General features: G+C 38.5%; 1 protein-coding gene across 1 annotated transcript in view; it reads right to left on the bottom strand.

Moving 5' to 3' along the window:
• Positions 1-19,119, bottom strand: part of scaf8 (SR-related CTD-associated factor 8) — a 34,336-nt gene that overhangs the window by 12,681 nt on the left and 2,536 nt on the right. Inside the window, exons 3-6 of the mRNA XM_028565464.1 lie at positions 1,992-2,036; positions 1,431-1,592; positions 862-1,015; positions 592-719 (exon numbers count right to left, since the gene is read on the bottom strand). Of these exons, the coding sequence (XP_028421265.1) occupies positions 592-719; positions 862-1,015; positions 1,431-1,592; positions 1,992-2,036 (489 nt within the window). The remainder of the gene's footprint in view (positions 1-591; positions 720-861; positions 1,016-1,430; positions 1,593-1,991; positions 2,037-19,119) is intronic.

The following is a 19,119-nucleotide window of genomic DNA, read 5'->3' as shown; positions in this document are numbered from 1 at the left end:
CACGGTTAGTCATTGAAGGCGCAGCAGTAGCAGTCGTTGAAAACAAACTTATATGACAGAGTGAACGGACCAAAGCTATGTGATCAAATGATGACTTTCTTACTGCTGCTTGAACAGACGCTGCAAAAGCAAGCACCTGGCTCCCTTAATTTGTGGCACCAAGTCCTGAACGGCTTCCCATCTCCACTCTTTTCCTCTATCCATTTTCAGCGGCATTTGATTTTACTCTTTTCTCAACTAAAGCTGTATCTTCGCTAGGTTTGATAAATGTTGCCTCAATTTTTTAGCCGCATTACCACAGAGACCATACCCCACTGGTGTTTCTTGGCCCTACTTTGCCCTTGATTGGCTAGAGCTTGTTTCAGTGTTGTGTAGAACTACGATGATTGGTTAAACCCAGCGCAACAAAAACAAATCCCATGTGGACTTTCACACCAAATGCTTGCTCGTGGGAAATTGTGGGGCATTTGTAAATTATAGAGTGTGGTCTAGACCTACTCTGTAAAGTGTCCCGAGATAACTCCTGTTGTGATTCGACACTATAAATAAAATTGAATTGAACTGAGATGCTGGATGGACATGCTTACTAACCTGTTGTCCCTGGGGACTCTGTAGGATCTGTGCCACAGCAGCCACAGTGTCTGTGTTGGTAATCTGGGAAGCCCAATCAGGCAGACCCTGGACTAGGTTAGCTGGGGTAGCCGGAGTAGCTGGAGTGCCTGGACACGCAGAAACAGAGGTGTTGTAATATGAACCATGAAATAAGCACATCCCAAAGTTGTGTTAAACAAGTTATCTTGCCACATTATCAGAGTGTATGGTTATGTGTGTTTCACTCTACTCGTGTCTACTTTGACTGACCAGGTGTAGTGTTATTGACTGGAGCAGCACTGGGCATTACAGGTGTGATGCTGGGAGGGGCAATCCCTGCTGCCATGTCCAACAGAGGCTGGATGATGTCACTCTTGAAGACCGCATTCTTTTGCCACAGGTTCAGGACTCGCACTATCTTACTCTGGAAACAGATAAAGATGACAAAAGCAACTGTGACATAACTATGACACTATGAAAGCTGCAGCCTAAAAAAGTGCCCAAAAATCACTATTCAAAAACAAAGGCTTTATCAGAAACATGATTTTTTTTCTTCAGAGAGTTGCATATTTCCTTTGTCATAAAAAGGTTAACATGTGCCATTTACTAGTTTTTAACAATTTGTCATATTTGTCCATGATAATATGGGACAAAACCAACTGCCCTACACACATTGAGTGATAATTCACTCTCTTACTCCAACACTGCAATAAAGTGAGCCAATTGCCAGTCCCCGTTCCTGTGAAACTGAGGCATGTATCAAGGGGTCTAATATCAACTCTCATGAAACCATGACCAGCCACAGAGAGGAACACAAAACCTATTAAAAACTGTCTGACCTTATCATCCGAAGGGCAGCGGTACAGGTGCTGGAACGTAGCGATGATATTCTTGCTGAAGCGTGGGGCAAAAACATCCTTCTCCGTACCAAACTGGTGCCGCGACTGTCTGACAATTGAGTCGATGACATACAGCCCAGGGACCTTGTATTCGGGTTTGCACTGTCGATACAGAAACAAGACAGCTGGTGTTAGGACATATTAATAACAGTGAAACAATCATCAAATATGAAATTACTGTCTAGCCTTTTATGTATTACTCAAGTGATAAATGTACCTATTTACCGTGCTCTACACTTCAAGTAAATCACAAGCAATTTGGGAAACTTATTTGCGAAAGTGTGAACACTGCCTTTACATTGAATATATAAACTATCAGGATCATCTTCTTGCCTTTATCTACATGCCCTTTGTGACTGGTTTAGGGAAATCTAACTTTTGACTGAATTCACCTCATCATACTTAATGAAATGCCCTGAAAGAGTTTGTACATTGAGTGTGTTTTAACTCCAAAATCTTATTGCACTTGGCTGACAATCCTCTATTTAAAATATGACTCACCTTTTGAACAAACTTTTCCACACTCTGGACAACATGTTTGTAGAACTGAAAGAGAAGCAAAGGAAAAGAAACATTTTCAGTGATGGCAGTTTTATGAACTTTAAGAAATGTAAAATTAGCTGTGATTTAGAAAGTTCTGGCAAAGGACATATCATCAATGCTAAAGCAAAATTGTCAATTCTGGAGGGTGTAACAGAAAGATGCAACATTGGTAGTGGTGGCCTTAGCAAAGTGTCTTAAGGACATTCCTCAAGATATGAATAAGAAAACTAGTCTACTAAGTGAGGCTTGTTCCAGCAAGACCTTTCTTCTAGTCATTGTAGCCAGATATTTAACAAACATTCAGCATCCACCTGTGTTTATGTAAGCAAGTAAGAAAGGTAAAAGTATCTCAATTTAATTAAAACACATCTAAAAAGACCAAAACATCTGACACAAAAGATCACTTTCATTAGGTTGTTCAGTCAACAGCCCTGCTACATTCAGTCAATGTACTCTTTAGTCGTAGGGCCATTATAGGGGTGGACGATATGACCTAAAATTTATATCACAATTTTGTTTTCTTTGCGGTGACAGTATTATATCACAGTATTACAAAATTAAATGAGATACTCCACTCAAAACATGATTCTATTTCTTTTCACTTTATTTGCAATGTAAAGGAACATATCTTAAAGAAAAAAATATATATATTTTTTAAAAGCGGATGCGTTTATTTGGAGTTGGATTCATGTTTTGTCTTGCTGATTTAACTGTAGGCTATGACGCAGGGTTAACACAGGATTTGGAAGCGCTGCGATATATGTCAATTCTTGCGCGAGCAGAAGTCTGGCCGTTTACACCAGAAGCGCATTTCTCTGCATTGGTCAACAAGTGATTCACAGCTGAAAAATATGTGAAAAACACAATTACAAACAGCAGTAATACTAGGCTATTTCTAAAAAATATTGTGGAGGGGCAGATCTTGAAATTTCACCACGTGTGGGGTAAAATTGGGGTGAATTGAAACTCCAGGAGAACAGCAGGGAGAAGGGCAGGAAAATGCAAAGGGTTGGCAAGCATGGGATGCATTTTTTTTTTATTCATTTATCAGAATTGGATCATTTTTAAGCATGCAAAAAAAATACACATTTATGTAGTTCATATGAATTTGGATATGGTTTATTTAGGTGCCTACTACACTGAAATTTCACTGCTGCGCCTTGTTTACTACTAAAAGACACGGCTCAACACATTTTTGCCTGCAGAGCCAACGTCTATAAAAAGGCCCGTCAATGTCAGGAAATGTATATTCCTACTATGTACTGTGGACAGGTAAATATAATAATGACAATCACAGACAGTCCTAGTCAGTAGGCGATCTCCATGACTCCATGACTACACATGGTCCGCAGCAGAATGACTTTGTGTCAGGTTAAGCCATTGTTTGCCTTGCAAAAGCACCACCTTGGCTACTGTGCACAGATGCAATTGTCTGTACCCCTGCTACAAATATTTGGCCTTTAAAAGGTTTGTTCAAACAGTTTTCATCTAACTAAGAAGCTTACATTTGGGGAAAAAATACATAAACTAAATAGCTCTGCTGGGCTCTTGTGACTCTGTGAAAGCTAAGACCACTTGTCCAGTTAAGCTAAGTTCACACTACACAACTTTCCGTCTTGTCATCGTGAGTCTTAAAGTTGTTGTGGTTTTCACACTACACGACTGACCGGCAACAGGGGGTCACACACTACAAAATCTTTTACAAGGAGGAATCCCTAATGTGTACATCTGGTCTCCAAACTATGTTTGATCATGAAAACACACAAGAAGTGACATGGAACATAATACCATGCGCTTGACAGGATTGTTTTTCTCACGTGGTTTCGACATGTCAACACTACTTACAGCCTGTTTTCTCTAGGTGCAAAAACAACTTTGGTCCGTGTTGCAAAAGCAACACATATAGTAAAGTCCCTATTGTTACAGACGACCCCTCCCCCAGGTTTCCCCTACACCCATGTCTTGCGCTCCCATTGGCTCTTGCCTGACAGGTCCAGATATTTAGCCTGCTTGATACTTGGAATGCATCTCTGTGAAAAGTCTTTGCTAAAGTTTTATATTAATATGCACAACTAAAAGATTGCATATTTACCCTCTTCTTATAAACAGTAATTTTTTTTTTTTACTTTAAATACTTTGACTCAGATGGCTGGAGCACTACACATTTGGATTTAAACAAATAAAACAAAGTGTCTTTAGCCACACCCATTGATGTTGAATGCTATGACAACATCTTTTAATTAAAAGCTTGAGATTTACAATCAGCCAGTAGATGGAGTTAAAGTACAGGAGACAAACTAGACAGATTTTATGGTTCTTTATCACAGGAACCATATGAAGATAGTCTTTTAAAGTAAATAAAGTTAAAATACCACAGATGAAAAGTCTCAAGGAACTGCAGGCACGCTTGCAACATATTATGTATGCCTAGGATCACATATAGGTGAGGTATTACCTTCAAAATCAAAGCTCACTCTACTTAAGAGGTAGTTCTGTATGATACTGTTACAAACACATTCCAACTGTCAAACAGCAAAGCATAAAATATAAACAGATTTCCCTAATATTAGTTATTTGTATTTATTTATGAGTCCTCACTAAAATAAATATATATAAATATGATAATGCAGTTTAAAAAATAAACTTGTTTGTTTTATTGTCACAACAGAACAGAGGAACATCAAAATATATTAAAGTTCTGATAAATAAAATGTATAAAAATACTTAAGGGTTAAACACGAATGTTTCCAACAGGGACGTTGTAGAGCGCCCTCTCGTGGACAAACTATGCAAAGCCAACACTAATAACATGGTTGAAGGGTGTTTCGTCCGTTTTTATTAAATTTTTTAAATATTAATTTATCGCCATTATAAGTGCCAATACCGATAGTTTGGAAAATGCCTAATATCGGCCCGCTGATATATCGGTCTGGCTCTATATATTACAATAGTGAGTAAAATTACACATGCCATTCAAAAACAAAAAAGCATTTGTAAAAATGTGTTTTCAGTCAGTTCAAAGGAAACCATTTTTCCAATCAATGCCATTGTAGGTCTGTGACGGTATGGGTTCTCTCTTACAGGGGTATCATGGTACATGCGGTTATCATCACAGACCTCTACCATTGTCAAATAAATTCCATATAAACCCATCTAAAACGCCTTGCACAGATCTCTTTAGCTGAAGGAATTGGAAATAGTAATGATAAGCTTTTAACTATGCACACTCAAGGACAGCAGAATAGCTCAAACAAAAGCATTGACAATGTTCAGGAATTGCAATGCACCACTCATAAAATCAAAAAGAAACTGGTGTTTATATAGCCAATAACTCTTGCCCCACCCTTCAGACTATGTTGTAGTTAATATTTCTTTGTAATTTATTTGCATTATATTTACAAAAAATGTAATCCAGCCTAGAAACCATAGAAACATCTCACTTGCTATGCCATTTAAGTCAGAGACAGCTATGTCTATATTAAGGCTTGTAGTGAACATTAACAGTGAGAAACTGATTTGTGTGAAAACACTATTGACAATATAATATTTGGAGAGAAAGTATCAGCTGCCAACTTGCTGGAAAAGCAAAAGCCTGTTGTCACTGAAAAGATCTGAGACTGAGACCAATGACTCAATACTTTAAAGAACCCAACTCAATGACAACATAAGCAAAATGAGCCTTAGAAAGTATAAGTTAAACCCATCTCAACACAAAGTGCATCAGTAGTAGGGTTTGGTACCGAAACGCGCAGCGTCAATAGGGCACCGGTTCCGACGTAAACAGTAGTAACGAGAAGAAAGCAGAAGCATCGCTGCACGGGATGCTATGTTACCGTTAGCTAGTAGCTGGATTAAACACAATGGTTAAAATGCTGACAGTTTACGTTAAGCGGTGTAAAGTGTGACTGTATTTCCCTGTCGAGGATTCCAACACCGGGATGTAACAGTCTGACTGCAGCTGTTGTGCATTTTAGGTTATTGTAAAATACCCTTTTCCCATCTGGTGCTGGTTTTTGTGTGTGTGTTTGTGTGTGTTCAGGCATCGGCACCGTTTTAAAAAAAGTATCGGTTTAGCACCGGTATCGGGAAGGAAAAAAAACAATATCCAACCCTAATCAGCAGTCCCAGTAACTCAATTACAATATTGTATTTAACACTGGCTTTAAACACTGGGGGTTTAAAGACCTAACATTCTGTTTGAACTGAAGACCAGAGGAAGACCAGTTGTCTCTTTGCACTTCACTAAGTTGCGGCTCTTTCACAGTAGAATGTTGGGGATAACTTTACAGGATTAGTATGGGCCAGCACAAACACCGTCATATACACCTGTAAAATGTTTAGAAGATATAAAAAGATATATACTGCCCAAGCCTAGCTCACAACCCATCTCCGATAATTAGCCCACTAGGTAGGTAGAATGTACAGCCATGTTTAGCTAAATAAAAGCAGGGGCAAGTTGCGGTGTCTGTGTACTTTGTGTATTTACAGACAGGGTGCATGAAATTGGCTGAAAGGTAAGGAGGCGACTGCTGACAACACCACGGTCATGACAAGCCCACATTATAAATTAAAATGTGATATAGAATATTGGGCAAAATGCCATAATGAAAAAAACTTCATAACAAACACTTTTGACAAATTTTACATAGTGGAGTAAATTACATAAGTTTGATCATGATACAATATAATTATTTGGACGATACGATATTTGCTGATATCACAAAGTCAATCAATATGAGACAATATGCTCATTTAACACAATAAAGTTACATTTATCAACTCACAAAAAACAACTAAAATATGATTTGATAATTTTATTGCTGAGCTCTTCCAGACATAAGAATAAGTATAAAGTGGGAATTTCAAAATAAAGGTGCATCTCAAAGATTATATTTATCGATATTTACACTTCGTATCACTGCTCTAGAATCAATATATCGATCCAGATCGATGTGTCGTTACATCCCTAATTTTGAATAAAAATAATCTATAATGAAATAAAAATAACTCAAATTAAAGTCTTTTATTCTGAAAATTATGAGTTTTAATAAATTCTTAAATAATCCAGTTAGTGCATGTAAAAGCACTGAGTCACAATGTGAATTATATATTGAGAGAAGTCGTGACTGATGAAGAAATGAGGCAAATTTATTTTTATTTTATTTATTTTTTAAGAGGACAGCTGCACTGACTATTTAGTTAAGAGTCCAAATATAAAAATTTATGTCAGGAAAAGCCTAATTTCTTTAACTGAATTTTTTGTATCCCACCATATCAGGATCACAAAGCTCGATGATATATTGATAATAATGTTATTGTAAATGTGGTCATACAGTGAAAAAAGAAATGGAAATCAAAAATTGAGATGCATCGAGAATAAGGTTTTGAAATGAAATCTGTTTGTGAGATTCAGAGATACTGGGCACAGGCACGCCTCTCTTACACAATAAAAACACATGCTCATACTCTAGTTACTGCAGTGTGGACCTTTCTGTGGGCAAGTGATCTAGCATATTGCAGAGCCTGATTGAGTGTGCAAAGGATAAGAACTTTGCAATATGTACTCCTTAAGCCCAGTTCAGACCAAAGAGAAACTGTTTTAGAACGTTGCAGGGAAAAGTTGCAGCGGTCTGAACCGGCCCTTCTCAGCTCGACTCAAGCCAGCTGATGGTTTCGCTGCGACTCAGCTGGTCAAGTCACAGAGGCTGGTTTTAGAACGTAAGGGATGTCACCAGTTTCAACAGCCAATAGAGAAGTCAGCTGGTAGAGTCAGCTATAAACTATAGAAATAAAAATGTCCATAATCCATTTTATTTCTTATGTTACAAGTGCTGGTCGAAATGGCAAGAGTTTTAGATGGAGCCTCAACGACCGCCCGACAGCACGGTAACGTCATATGGTCAAGTGAGATAGAGAGAGCGTGCTCAACGGCGTTAAAACAAAGCTGTGAATCAGAGAAATAAAACTTGTTTTCGCCATTTCATCACTAGAAATGCAACTGTAGTAAGCATCTCAATATCACTAACGTTATCCACATTCATATTTACATGAAACAAATGATATATCTAGCTACAAAAAAGCCTAAAAGTCTGAAGTTAAAACGGAAGTACAAAGAGGCATTGCTATGGAGATGATACATTGTCTCGTCTCGTTGCATTGGTGTGACCTGGCAGGTTTCAGAACGCTGCACATTGGCTCGTTGTTGAAGTTGCAAGTTTCAACTCGCGAATCTTTGGTCTGAACTGGGCTTTATTATGAAGTATATTCAACAAATTATTATGAAAATTAGCACATTCAGCAATGTTTTTACCATTATAAAAACAGACACATAGGCTACCTTATACAATCTTTTGGTTTTACATTTCATTTTTGACTATTATGATGAGAAAAACAAATATCTAGACAGCAGCACAGGTAACAGCTGGCCAAATAACTTCAGGCACTGGTGGGATCCCTCTTCAACCAAGTGGGATTCTCCCAATTCTCAAAGTGATTTTAATGTAAAGCCTACCCAAGGCACCGCTTTCAGTTTAAACAACTAGGGATTTTAAAACTGACATTGGGCAAACCTCTTTCTACATAACTACTTGGTTAGCCTGGTATAAGTATTGCTACACAATAATCAATAAATAAATAAACTTTACATCTACAGGTGGTGACTCGAACAAAGAGAGAGAAACTGAAATGAGCAAAATGACAAAACTACACAGGTGACTGTGATAACAGTAACATAAGGTCTAAGTTGTCAGACAAGCCGACATGACATGATCAAATGAAACATGCAGTTTATATCCATTTGAAAACTTGACTTCATTCTCAAGCTAAGTTATTTTTGTAGCCTCATCAAAAGCTCAACAAACAGTAATTGATATCTGAATGTGTATAGAAAGAGAGTCCTGAGAAGAGAATAATCAGGCAAAATAAGTAAAAAACATCTGTGTGGGTGTACTATAGGTGTTTAATGGCAGTTACACACCAACCAGACAGCCAACCGTCGGCAGAAAAGGCAGTCGGACTGATCAGTCTCCCGGAGTTGGTCCAATAAGTGCCACAAAACACACCAAAGAGACGAGACGTAATACGTCTCCATAACAGCAGGTGGCGCTAATCTGTATTGTTGCCCAAAAAAGAAAACCGGCAGCTGATTGGACGAATGCGTCACATGGGTTTGTTTTCTCTGGAAGTTCAAAGCCAGACTGCCATGGTGGCTTGTTCAGAATACGATCTCATCCTGTACTAAAATAGTTCACTGAAACATGTTTCTGAAAACATTTTAAGCAAGAAATAGGCCATGCAGTTGCTGAATCTGTCTTCATTTCAGATCAACAAAGGTCAGTTTAAAAGATTTGTCAGATTTTGAGAGACTCTAGTCACGCTCATTCCGCTCGCCATTTCCAGGTGAGTCCCGAATGCCCTGTCTCCAACTGAACATGTCAGGTCGGCCAAAATAAAGGCTGACGACCCCTCGGACGGACGACGGCGCAGAACACACCGAACAGACTCGAGTCACTGACCTCGCCAGACTGTCCAACTGCCGATTATCGGGTTAGTGTGTCAGTGCCTTAAGGGCTCTGAGGGCTACACATACATTTCTTTTCCAACTGAGATGGGCTTTAAGGACTTGGCCATGAAACCTTGCTATATTGTGACAAAAAAATATATGTCTATTGGACCATGACACAGATGACAACCATGTTCAAATCCATTATGTCCATTTTAAAAATTTTAAACAAACTCAACATTATTTTCCCAAACTGTGAACGGCCCTCCAAAACCCCACAGGTGTTTTAAGTTATTCTGAATGATTAGGCCTATGCCTTGGCCAAAAGTGTGTGGTACTATGCTGAGAATTATGTGATGTTCCCAGACATCATGCACTAATAACAATAATAAAGATGTAATATTTCTGTCCCAAAAGGTGCAGTCGGAACAGATTTTTACTTGCTAAATGTACTTGCATGGTGTGGTGAAAAGCAGGTGGACAGAACAGCGCAAGTAGGATGTAGGCATTAATTGCAGGAACTAGCCTGGCTAGTGGGCTCTCTACAGCAGTCCACAATGTTGGAAATTATACCACTTTGTACCACAAACTTTGTTATTAACCTCTATCATTCACTCAATGCAGCATCCCTCTTTCTCTGTTCCCTGTACTATGTCGCTGAGCTGAGTCATATGATCAAGGACAAAACAATGTGTTACTTATAACATTAACAATGTCTTTGTTCTACCTAAGTGTGCTGGTATAAAAGTGAGCCAGCATGCACAACTCCAGGTCCCTGTAAATGAAGCAGCTAAATGGAGTTGAGCCATCATTCATTTCATTATTTACACCTATGCTTTTCCTACAGTGACGTGACAAAATTTCCGCTGTAAAAAAGGCCTATCAATATTTTCTAAATTACGTAAATTCCAACCCACTTCAAGCCCCCCCCCCTCAAACTGGCTGGCCATTGGAGAGGTGTGCAATTTTGCGTGTCAAAGTACAATCAGACTGAACTCTGCGCAAAGTGAAAGAGAATTTGTGCCTCGATAACAGGAGAGCCAGGAAAATGGCAATAACTCAGTCTGTACATGCTAACACGGTCCCGAGAAAAGGTCTAATCAGCCTAAATAAGGGGGAACACCTGTGGGGATGTACAATGGGAATGCAGCACCTTTATGTTCCTATTATATTATGGACAAAAGTAACAATTATTTTTAAGGGCTTTTTTCAAGAATATAGGAACTCATTGCTATTCATCTTAAATATTTAAATTGGGTGAAAATGATACAAAAATAAAATTAGAAACTCTAGAGGAAATGTTTAGGGATGCACCGAATATTTGGCCACCGAAGATTTTCGGTTTTCAGCCGAAATATTTTTATCATAGAAACAATACGGCCGAAATGTTGTGATGACACAAGCAGAAACCACGACCTGCAAGTGTGTCAGTACGCAATCTGTTCCACCTGCAAAGTGTCTCCTAAGCAAAGAGGTTGAGACGGACCACAGAGTGAAAACAATGAGAAGTACGCTCTTAGTCTGTCAGCACACGTTTCAGTGAGATCTATTCGGATCCTGTGCACTTCATCGCGACTGTACTTGATCCGCGTTATAAAGACCATTACTTGGATGCGGAAATAAAGCAGCGCGCACGAAAAAGGATCCAGGCCGCATGGAGACGGAGAAGCGCCCAGCACCGGAGGAGGAGATCAGAGTGCAGAAAAAAAGACTTGTCTCTCTGCCCCAGATGAGGGGCATGCACCCTTGATGTCTGATATGTTCAGTGAAATCCTGCAAGAAAGTGCCTCAAATAATAATAATAATAATAATAATAATAATAATAATAATAATAATAATAAGTAAGCTATTCTGTTCTTAGGCTATATACTGTATGTGACTATCATATTGTAGCCATATTACTGCTAGATATGTTTTTAATTAAACTTTAATATTCATTTATACAATTGTAATGCCTTGATTTTAGTAGTTAGTACACAGTCATAGCCATAAATGCAATGGTACTAATAATTGGCATAATTTCTTTCGGTGTTTCCGTTTCCGTTTTTTGGTCTTGGTTTCCTCTTTTTTGGTTTCGGCCAAGAATTTTCATTTCGGTGCATCCCTAGAAATGTTTTTGCAGCATTTAAAAAAAAAAAAGCATTTACTTTGAAGGACTCTGGTAAATAATCAGCTGGTCATTTGCACTTTCCCTACGTTTATCACTTCACTTTCTATTACTGATAGCATACTTTGAGCTGTCCTTGCAGCGAGAGGATCTCGTTTACTGTATGTCTTAAACATTGTGCATGAGGCCCTACTTTTGGATGCACAGGAACATCAAATTCTCTGATCAATTTGAGTGTGTCTTGAGAGCGCCAGTTAATATATTTTCAAACAGAGAATGTGAAATACCCAGTCAATCATCACTATTTGCCCTCATGTATTTAGTCAATAAACGTCACACTGGCTTTTAAAGTTTTTCCAACAAATAGACTAAAACAAAAGGAACAGATGCCCCTCATCCCTGTTGACAGCTCATAATACTGCTGCTGGTACATGTTAGAGCGGTCATTACAGGGTATAACTCAGGGAACAATTAAAGTACATCTGGAAACAAATCAAAACATAAACTGCTTTTTATGGTGGGTAAAAATGTTTGTGAGTCGAGTAATACTACCTTTTAATGTACATAGAACCTACATTTAGGTTAGATTCACCTAATTATGGATCCGTCACAGACTATTTACTTATAGGCAGGGTCCGAAATTAACACGTGCCAAGCGCCAAATGCCGGTAGATTTTCCGTCTGGCAAGTAAATCTTGTAAGGCTCTCCGTCACACTGGCAAGCACCGAGTCAAAGTTAATTTCGGACTCTGCATATAGGTTTTTTTAATGATGGTTGTTACAAAATGTACGGTGCATCAGAACAAGGAAAGATTTGTTCTTAAAATCTAATCAAATATCTTCATAAAACAGAGGAAATTAAGGCCTATAATAAGAATCCCGATTCTCTCTTCAGTTAAGCTCAATAAAGGCTCTGGACACTATTTGATAATGTATGGTAATTAGCTTATCTTTCAAGTAACTTGGGGACAGTTTTTATTAAAAAAAAAAAAAAAAAAAAAAAAAAAAAAAAGACAATTGATGCTAGATGAGTTCTCATACTTTGACATTGAAACTCAATAAAAAGCCATTTGCCAACACTAAATTTCAAACAAAAGCCAGACACTATATCGTATTAAGTTGCTGTGAGCTGTAAATTCACAACTTCTAAACAGAGGCATCACAGCCTTCATCTTTCCGTTTGCAGAAAAGAGGGAAGATACATAGAATACGGACCAGACACACAGCACACAAAAACAAAAGATACAGCCATCTTCAGCTGAAAAGCTGTTAATAGGAACTGCGTCTTAGGTCACATATTTCAACGGACACAATATACATCTGAGTGGCACATAGGGGTACTTAGCAAAAGGTCAAGGCCACGCCTCTTTTTGGGGGATAGAACACTGAAGGCCCTATAGATAATGATAATGATTTATTCTATGCATTTATTTCTTGTTATAGACAGGTCTAATAATTATTTTGTGACCTTGCCTGAACCTGAGGCTGGATATTGCTTATCTGGACATACAGGGCTCTAGACTAACTTTTTTTACTGGGAGCACTGTTTAGGGGCACAGGCAGAAAACTTAGGGATGCAAACCTTTGATCCACCTGAAACGCAATTTTTCACATTTCCCCCATTTTATTACTGATAAATGCCTTGGTAATAAATACAGAAACTACAATCTGCTGTCTTATTTTAGTTCACAGTTGCATCTTAATTCAATGGTGCTTAACAAATGCACATTCAGAAATGCAAAAAAAAGAAGAAAAAAAAAGTACTTTTACTGTCCATGTACTGTATTATTGCCTCTGCCTCAGACAGGCTATCTTTCCCTCCGCTCTGTCTTTTTTTTAACACTGAAATAGCAATCCTATCTAAAGTGATTAAACTTTCATGGAATGGGGAGTATCTAACTATCTAACATCCAGTGTGGGAAAGAAACTGATGAGCAAGCCAGAGAGAGAGAGAGGAGGTCACGACACTCACACAAGCACTATTTGTTTTTATGAGGTAAATAGTTATACATTTAGCAGCCAAGATGTATTATTCTACCATAGAAGTATCTGCTCTCTGCTGTCACACTTCTACTTCTCTGTGAGGGAGCAGTACCGCAGCGTTGATGTAAAAATGCAAATACATCAGTGAATGCACAGGCAATTAAGTGATATCCCACAGTAGTGGTGTTGAAATAAAATCCTCCCTTTTTGTCTGAGACCGAGACAACACTGATTAACAATGCGGTCGATTTTGTGACGAGCCGAAACAGCACTGCCGAGGTCTAGCAACACAGCTCCGCCGACCGGAAGTGCACACAAGCCGGGTTGAGACCGTAAACAAAGTGGGATGAAGAGAGGATGACTAACGTTAAGCTTAGGCTAACTCCTTATTGGCTATCACCACGCAGCATTTTCCTCACCAATGTACACTATAGCAAACAAAATGCACGATCTCCGGCTGCGCATCACCACTCGTAAATGTATTTTGGAATGAAACGTCATGATTTTCATGGAAACATGGTAACCTGCATGTGCGGACGATGAGTTTGAAGGCACGTAAGCGAGACACACAAATGTAATCACTAATCACTCACAGACACTCACCCTCTCACACACATTGGCCAACTCTGGCAGACTCTCTTCTCCTTTTTCCAACATGAAATAAAAAAAAACATCAAATTTGCAGGTTGCACATGTGCGAGTAGAAAAAATACTCGCACTACAGTGTTTCCTCTATGTTGATATTACCATGGCGGGCCACCAGGGTATCAGAAATAGGGCTGACGCACAACAGGGTTTCCGCTATGTACACCTCACACTGCCGCTCCTGCAGCTGTTTATGAAAAGTCATGAAGTTGCAATTACAGGACTTTGCAGAGCCGTGTGCTCAACTGAACTCAAGCAAACTGTCATCCGCTCTCCCGCAACTGGAACAGCGACAGGGCGTCATCACTCGCGAAGTCATGGCAACCAAATAAACAGGGCGAGTACACTTGTCATTCAATCTTAGGCAACAGCCGCGACATGAAATTGGCACTCATGCAGGTCACGTTAAATATGACAGCTACAGTTTATTGGAAAATAGCATTGTGAACACTGACTTTGATGAATTTACTGTTTATCGGACCCCAGATGAAACAAGAAGCTAACGTTAGCAAACGCTGCGGTGACAGTCCCTCTGCCTTTGACTCCCCGCTGCAGGAGACGCTGTATTAACGTTACGGTTTTAAAACCGTTTTCCAGATTAGTGGTCGTGCATACAGCTCAAAACAAACATGAAAAATGTAGCTAGTAACGTTCACTCAGCATTTTGTTTTGTTGTTAAACTGTGTAAAATGAGCGGAGACGTTAAATCACCAGTTTCAGGTAACGGGCACCCTGCGGTACCATCTATTTGCTGGAAGGTTTCAAGGTAACGTTTGGTAGCTAACATTAGCAGATAAGCCCGTTGACAGTGACCTTAAAGTGACTGAAATTGTGATGTGAGATGCTAAAAAGAAACTAGACGCTGTTTTCAGGTAAGGTTACTTTTTGACGTTCAACACCCTCCCCAGCTGAAAACAATTCTAGAGGAAACACTGCACTCTCTCAAAAAATGTGTCGCAAAATGTGGCCATTTGGTCAGTATGTCGCCCTGCTATACATATTTGATTGAATCAGTATTGTTTAATAATAAAGATGTTATTACTAGCCAACTTTTCTGTCATCTCTAGGCTGAGATTCAGTTGAAAACAGTCAGATGCTACTACTACTGTATATGTAGCAGCCTCCCACTTTAACGTTAGCTATCCATCAGTAGTAACTGTCACCATCATTTAGCGATTTACCACACCGACTGAATATTCATGTTCATCTTATGAGCCCCAAACTAGGTGTGAAAGTCTTGGTTAAACCACTAAACAACAGCTTTTCTGCATTTTCCCGTTTCTCTCCTGATGTTACAGAGCGATTCTTTTCCCCAAAAAGGAGCCTTGGCAATGACGCGATGTCGGTCTGGTCCATAGCTTGGAGCCATAACAACCATCTACCAGGACCTTTTTTTAGGACATGTCAGGGAGGAAAAGAAATCGGAGATCAGCATTTTCGGATGTAGTGTTGGTGCAACAAACTACACCAAATCTTCGGCAGAGTGTTATTAAATAAAAACGGTTTGTTTAAAAGTAAAACTTTGGAGATATGTTTAACTTCCTTTGTTGCCTTTTTACACTGCCTCGTGTGAGGCCACATCAGTTCTACAATATACTTTAGGATTAGGCTACGTGGGTTGCATTCAAATCAATAAAAAAAAAAAAAAAAAAAAAAATGTTAGTTCTCATTCATTCAAATTGGATTTTTTTTACTGTGACAGCCACAATTTATTCAGCACCTGAAATTCTGTCTTAAATACCAAAACCTGATCAGCAGATTTGACATCTTCCAGTCGTTTCACAACATATATGCCAATATGAAAAACACATCCACACTGTGTGTGCAGAAGACATTAACTCTGCATCACTGCTACTCTGTCAAAACAAACATCCAGGGTTTATGCAGTGTGAAACATACAACCCTCAGGGAATGAAATTACCATGTTAATAAATATTGTCATATTAATGTGATACTAACAGTGGCTTACTCTTGAATGATTACCACATGATTATAACTCTTGAAAATTCCACATAAGGTGTGTTTCATGAAGGCACCTCAAAAATAATATCCATCTTAAAGCAGTCCACCCTCATAAGCCTATGCCATATGAAATAAAGTGTATATATGTGATAGCCGTTGTGTGGAGGATTAAGCACTTTAAAAGAATTTGGATCCACAAGTCCACATTTTATAAATCCCCAATGGCAACTTGTCTATTTGCATCCTCACAAGTCCTGAATTTAAACCCAGCACCAACTAAATGATTGCTCAAGCTCCATCAGTATGCAGTATGAAGTGACTCAGGAAATGTTCTGACTTCAAGAAAGAAAGGTGCATCAATTAGACCACAACAAAAATTTTGTCATGAGACAAAAGAAAAAGAATGAACAAGACTGCACCTTCGACTTCCAACACAATCAAAGCATAAAGCCAACATCGACCAATGCATGATAACCAGAGGGGCGAGTATAGCCCACAGTGGCAAAAGCAAAACCCCCGCTTGTCTGGGTGTGTGCGAGCAAATTAGGTTTTAAAATTATTTTAGTCTTCTTCCATCTTCCTTGTGAAACAACCCATACTCCTACCTAAGCTGGTTAGGGATTTTCTTATCTCTTTGTAACTCTCTCCACCCCATCCTCCTGCTTCACTTTCAGTGCTTTGGGGGAGCTGGGAGAGCTGCTGAGGGAAGGGGAAACGGGCGTTATTCACAAGCAACATAAGGCACAGTAAAACCAAAAGCACATCAGTTCAAGAGTACAAACAGGACAAGGAAACAAACTATAAGAGTTATCGACTGTTGTCCTGGACTTGTGCTGTCAGGCCTTGAAATCTTCAATTAATTCACATAATAAATAATTCACATAAAGTATTAATTAATAAAAAAAAAATATAAATATACATTTGTTAAGCAAAATGTCTTCACTCTCAGCCTGCATCCCTTTAGCATCTCAGAAGAAAATGCTGAGCAGTATTGCATTTGAGGTGAATTACAACCACAGATAGTCATAGGGACTTGGTCAGTTTTGGTTGATCAGCCTTTTAATAGGTCCAGGTTTTAGGAAACCAGCCATTAGTGTAATGTAGTCGCAGCATAGGAGACAAATTACAGAAAGGGTCTTTTTGTCAAAATAGAGACAAATCTTGATTTAAAAAAGGAAAACTTGACTGTAATCTTTTAAAAATCACATCTATAAAACTAAATAAAAGGAAGCAGGATTTCATTAAGATAGTTTTTATTGCAGGTGAGTGCAATATTAGAAGATCTTATGATGTGAGCCTCTATTAAAATCACTATCCTTTTAAACACACCCTAGTTATGTCACGGTTTAGGAAAAACTTGGCAAACAATGTTGGGCATTAAAATGTTTCTACGTGCCAACAAGTGATTGAGTTATGGCTCATACATTGGTGTGTGTAGTTACTGACTCCATGCAATTGTGTCTCACATTTCTGTGTTAACTACTGAGAATTTTAGACAGGAAATAAAAAGGTGAAGCAACCAAAATATCAAAATCTATGGACAACTATTATTAAGAGAGTAGAGCAGCGCTTTCGGGTTTTTTGGTTTAATCTAACGTTGGTCTTAGAACAAAAATCGGTTCCTCAGTTGGGTAGCATTTTCAACAAGACCATTAGCAAGATTCAAAAGGGCAGACCATTGACTAGCAACTACATTTTTAGGATCTTTGAAATATTAAATACTAACATTAAATATTAACAACATTCAAACCATAAACGGATGACTGATATTTTTACCACCAAATGGTAGCAGTCACATGTACAATTAATTCCACTGTTGTTCTTTTGTCTATGTTGATACAGTTGGCCATTATGAAATCAACCAATCAACTCTAACATAACATTGAGCCTCTAACATGGCTTCCAATCAGAGTAGTAGCTCAAGTCAAACTCATTCAAAACAATATGTTCAAACATTAGAAAGAAGCACTGAGATTTGACATGTCACAGTAGGAAAAGCACCGGTGTAAATAATAAAAGGATTGATGGCTGAAATCAATTGGTTTCAATTTTGCCGCTTGGTTTCAAGGTCCTGGTACTGTGCACGCTGACTCACTGTTACCCTGTCCTGACCTAGTTGGACACTTCAGCGATCTATTCATGGTAGTCAAAATGTCTGCTGTGAAAATGGCCCTTTGCTATAACTAAAGCTAAGGGATTTATACTTGTGGTGCAAAATAATAATGCCATTTAATGCAAATTCAAATTTCCTTTTGGCATCATCCACTTTAGTTTATTTCTGATTTTCTACAACAGCATAGCTTACAAAAGATTTTTGTGCAGCAGCAGACTCTTAAGTGCCAAATGTTAGATCTTCCAACCAGCATGTGAACATGGCAGACTTTTCAGAGCGATCTGAGCCTTCAACTGCATCACGATGCACTGATAAGGCAACACGCTATAGTTAATATGAAGTCCCACAGGATCTCAATCCTGCTGCAGCCCTCTACCTAATACCCCCCAACGCATATGATCTGAGGTAAGCAAAATTTGTTGTTAGTCCAGTTGTATGAAAAATTGTTTGTGCAGTGCCAACATGATGGGCTCTTCTCATGGTCTGGCATAGTATAGGGCTGGGCGATTAATACAATTTTATTTTTAATTATGATTTTGGCTTCCAACGATTATGAAAACAAGATAATTGAGATAAAACTATTGTGTCGCATTCAGTTTCACAATGATGCACTCGTTTTGTCTTTGTATTTCTCATTTTTTTAATATGTTTTTCAGTTTAATTATAAAGTTCTAGAAAATCCACTGTAAAGTTCAATAATTGCATGATGTTTCCAAAGTCAAAGAGTAATCGTGTTAAATAATAGTGATCTTAAAATTGACTAAAAATAATCGTG

The sequence above is a fragment of the Perca flavescens genome, chromosome 20 (assembly GCF_004354835.1).
Source record: "Perca flavescens isolate YP-PL-M2 chromosome 20, PFLA_1.0, whole genome shotgun sequence".
In the NCBI taxonomy this organism is placed as follows: domain Eukaryota; kingdom Metazoa; phylum Chordata; class Actinopteri; order Perciformes; family Percidae; genus Perca; species Perca flavescens.
Note: the sequence above shows the minus strand (reverse complement) of the source record. Positions and strands in the feature narration are given on the sequence as shown.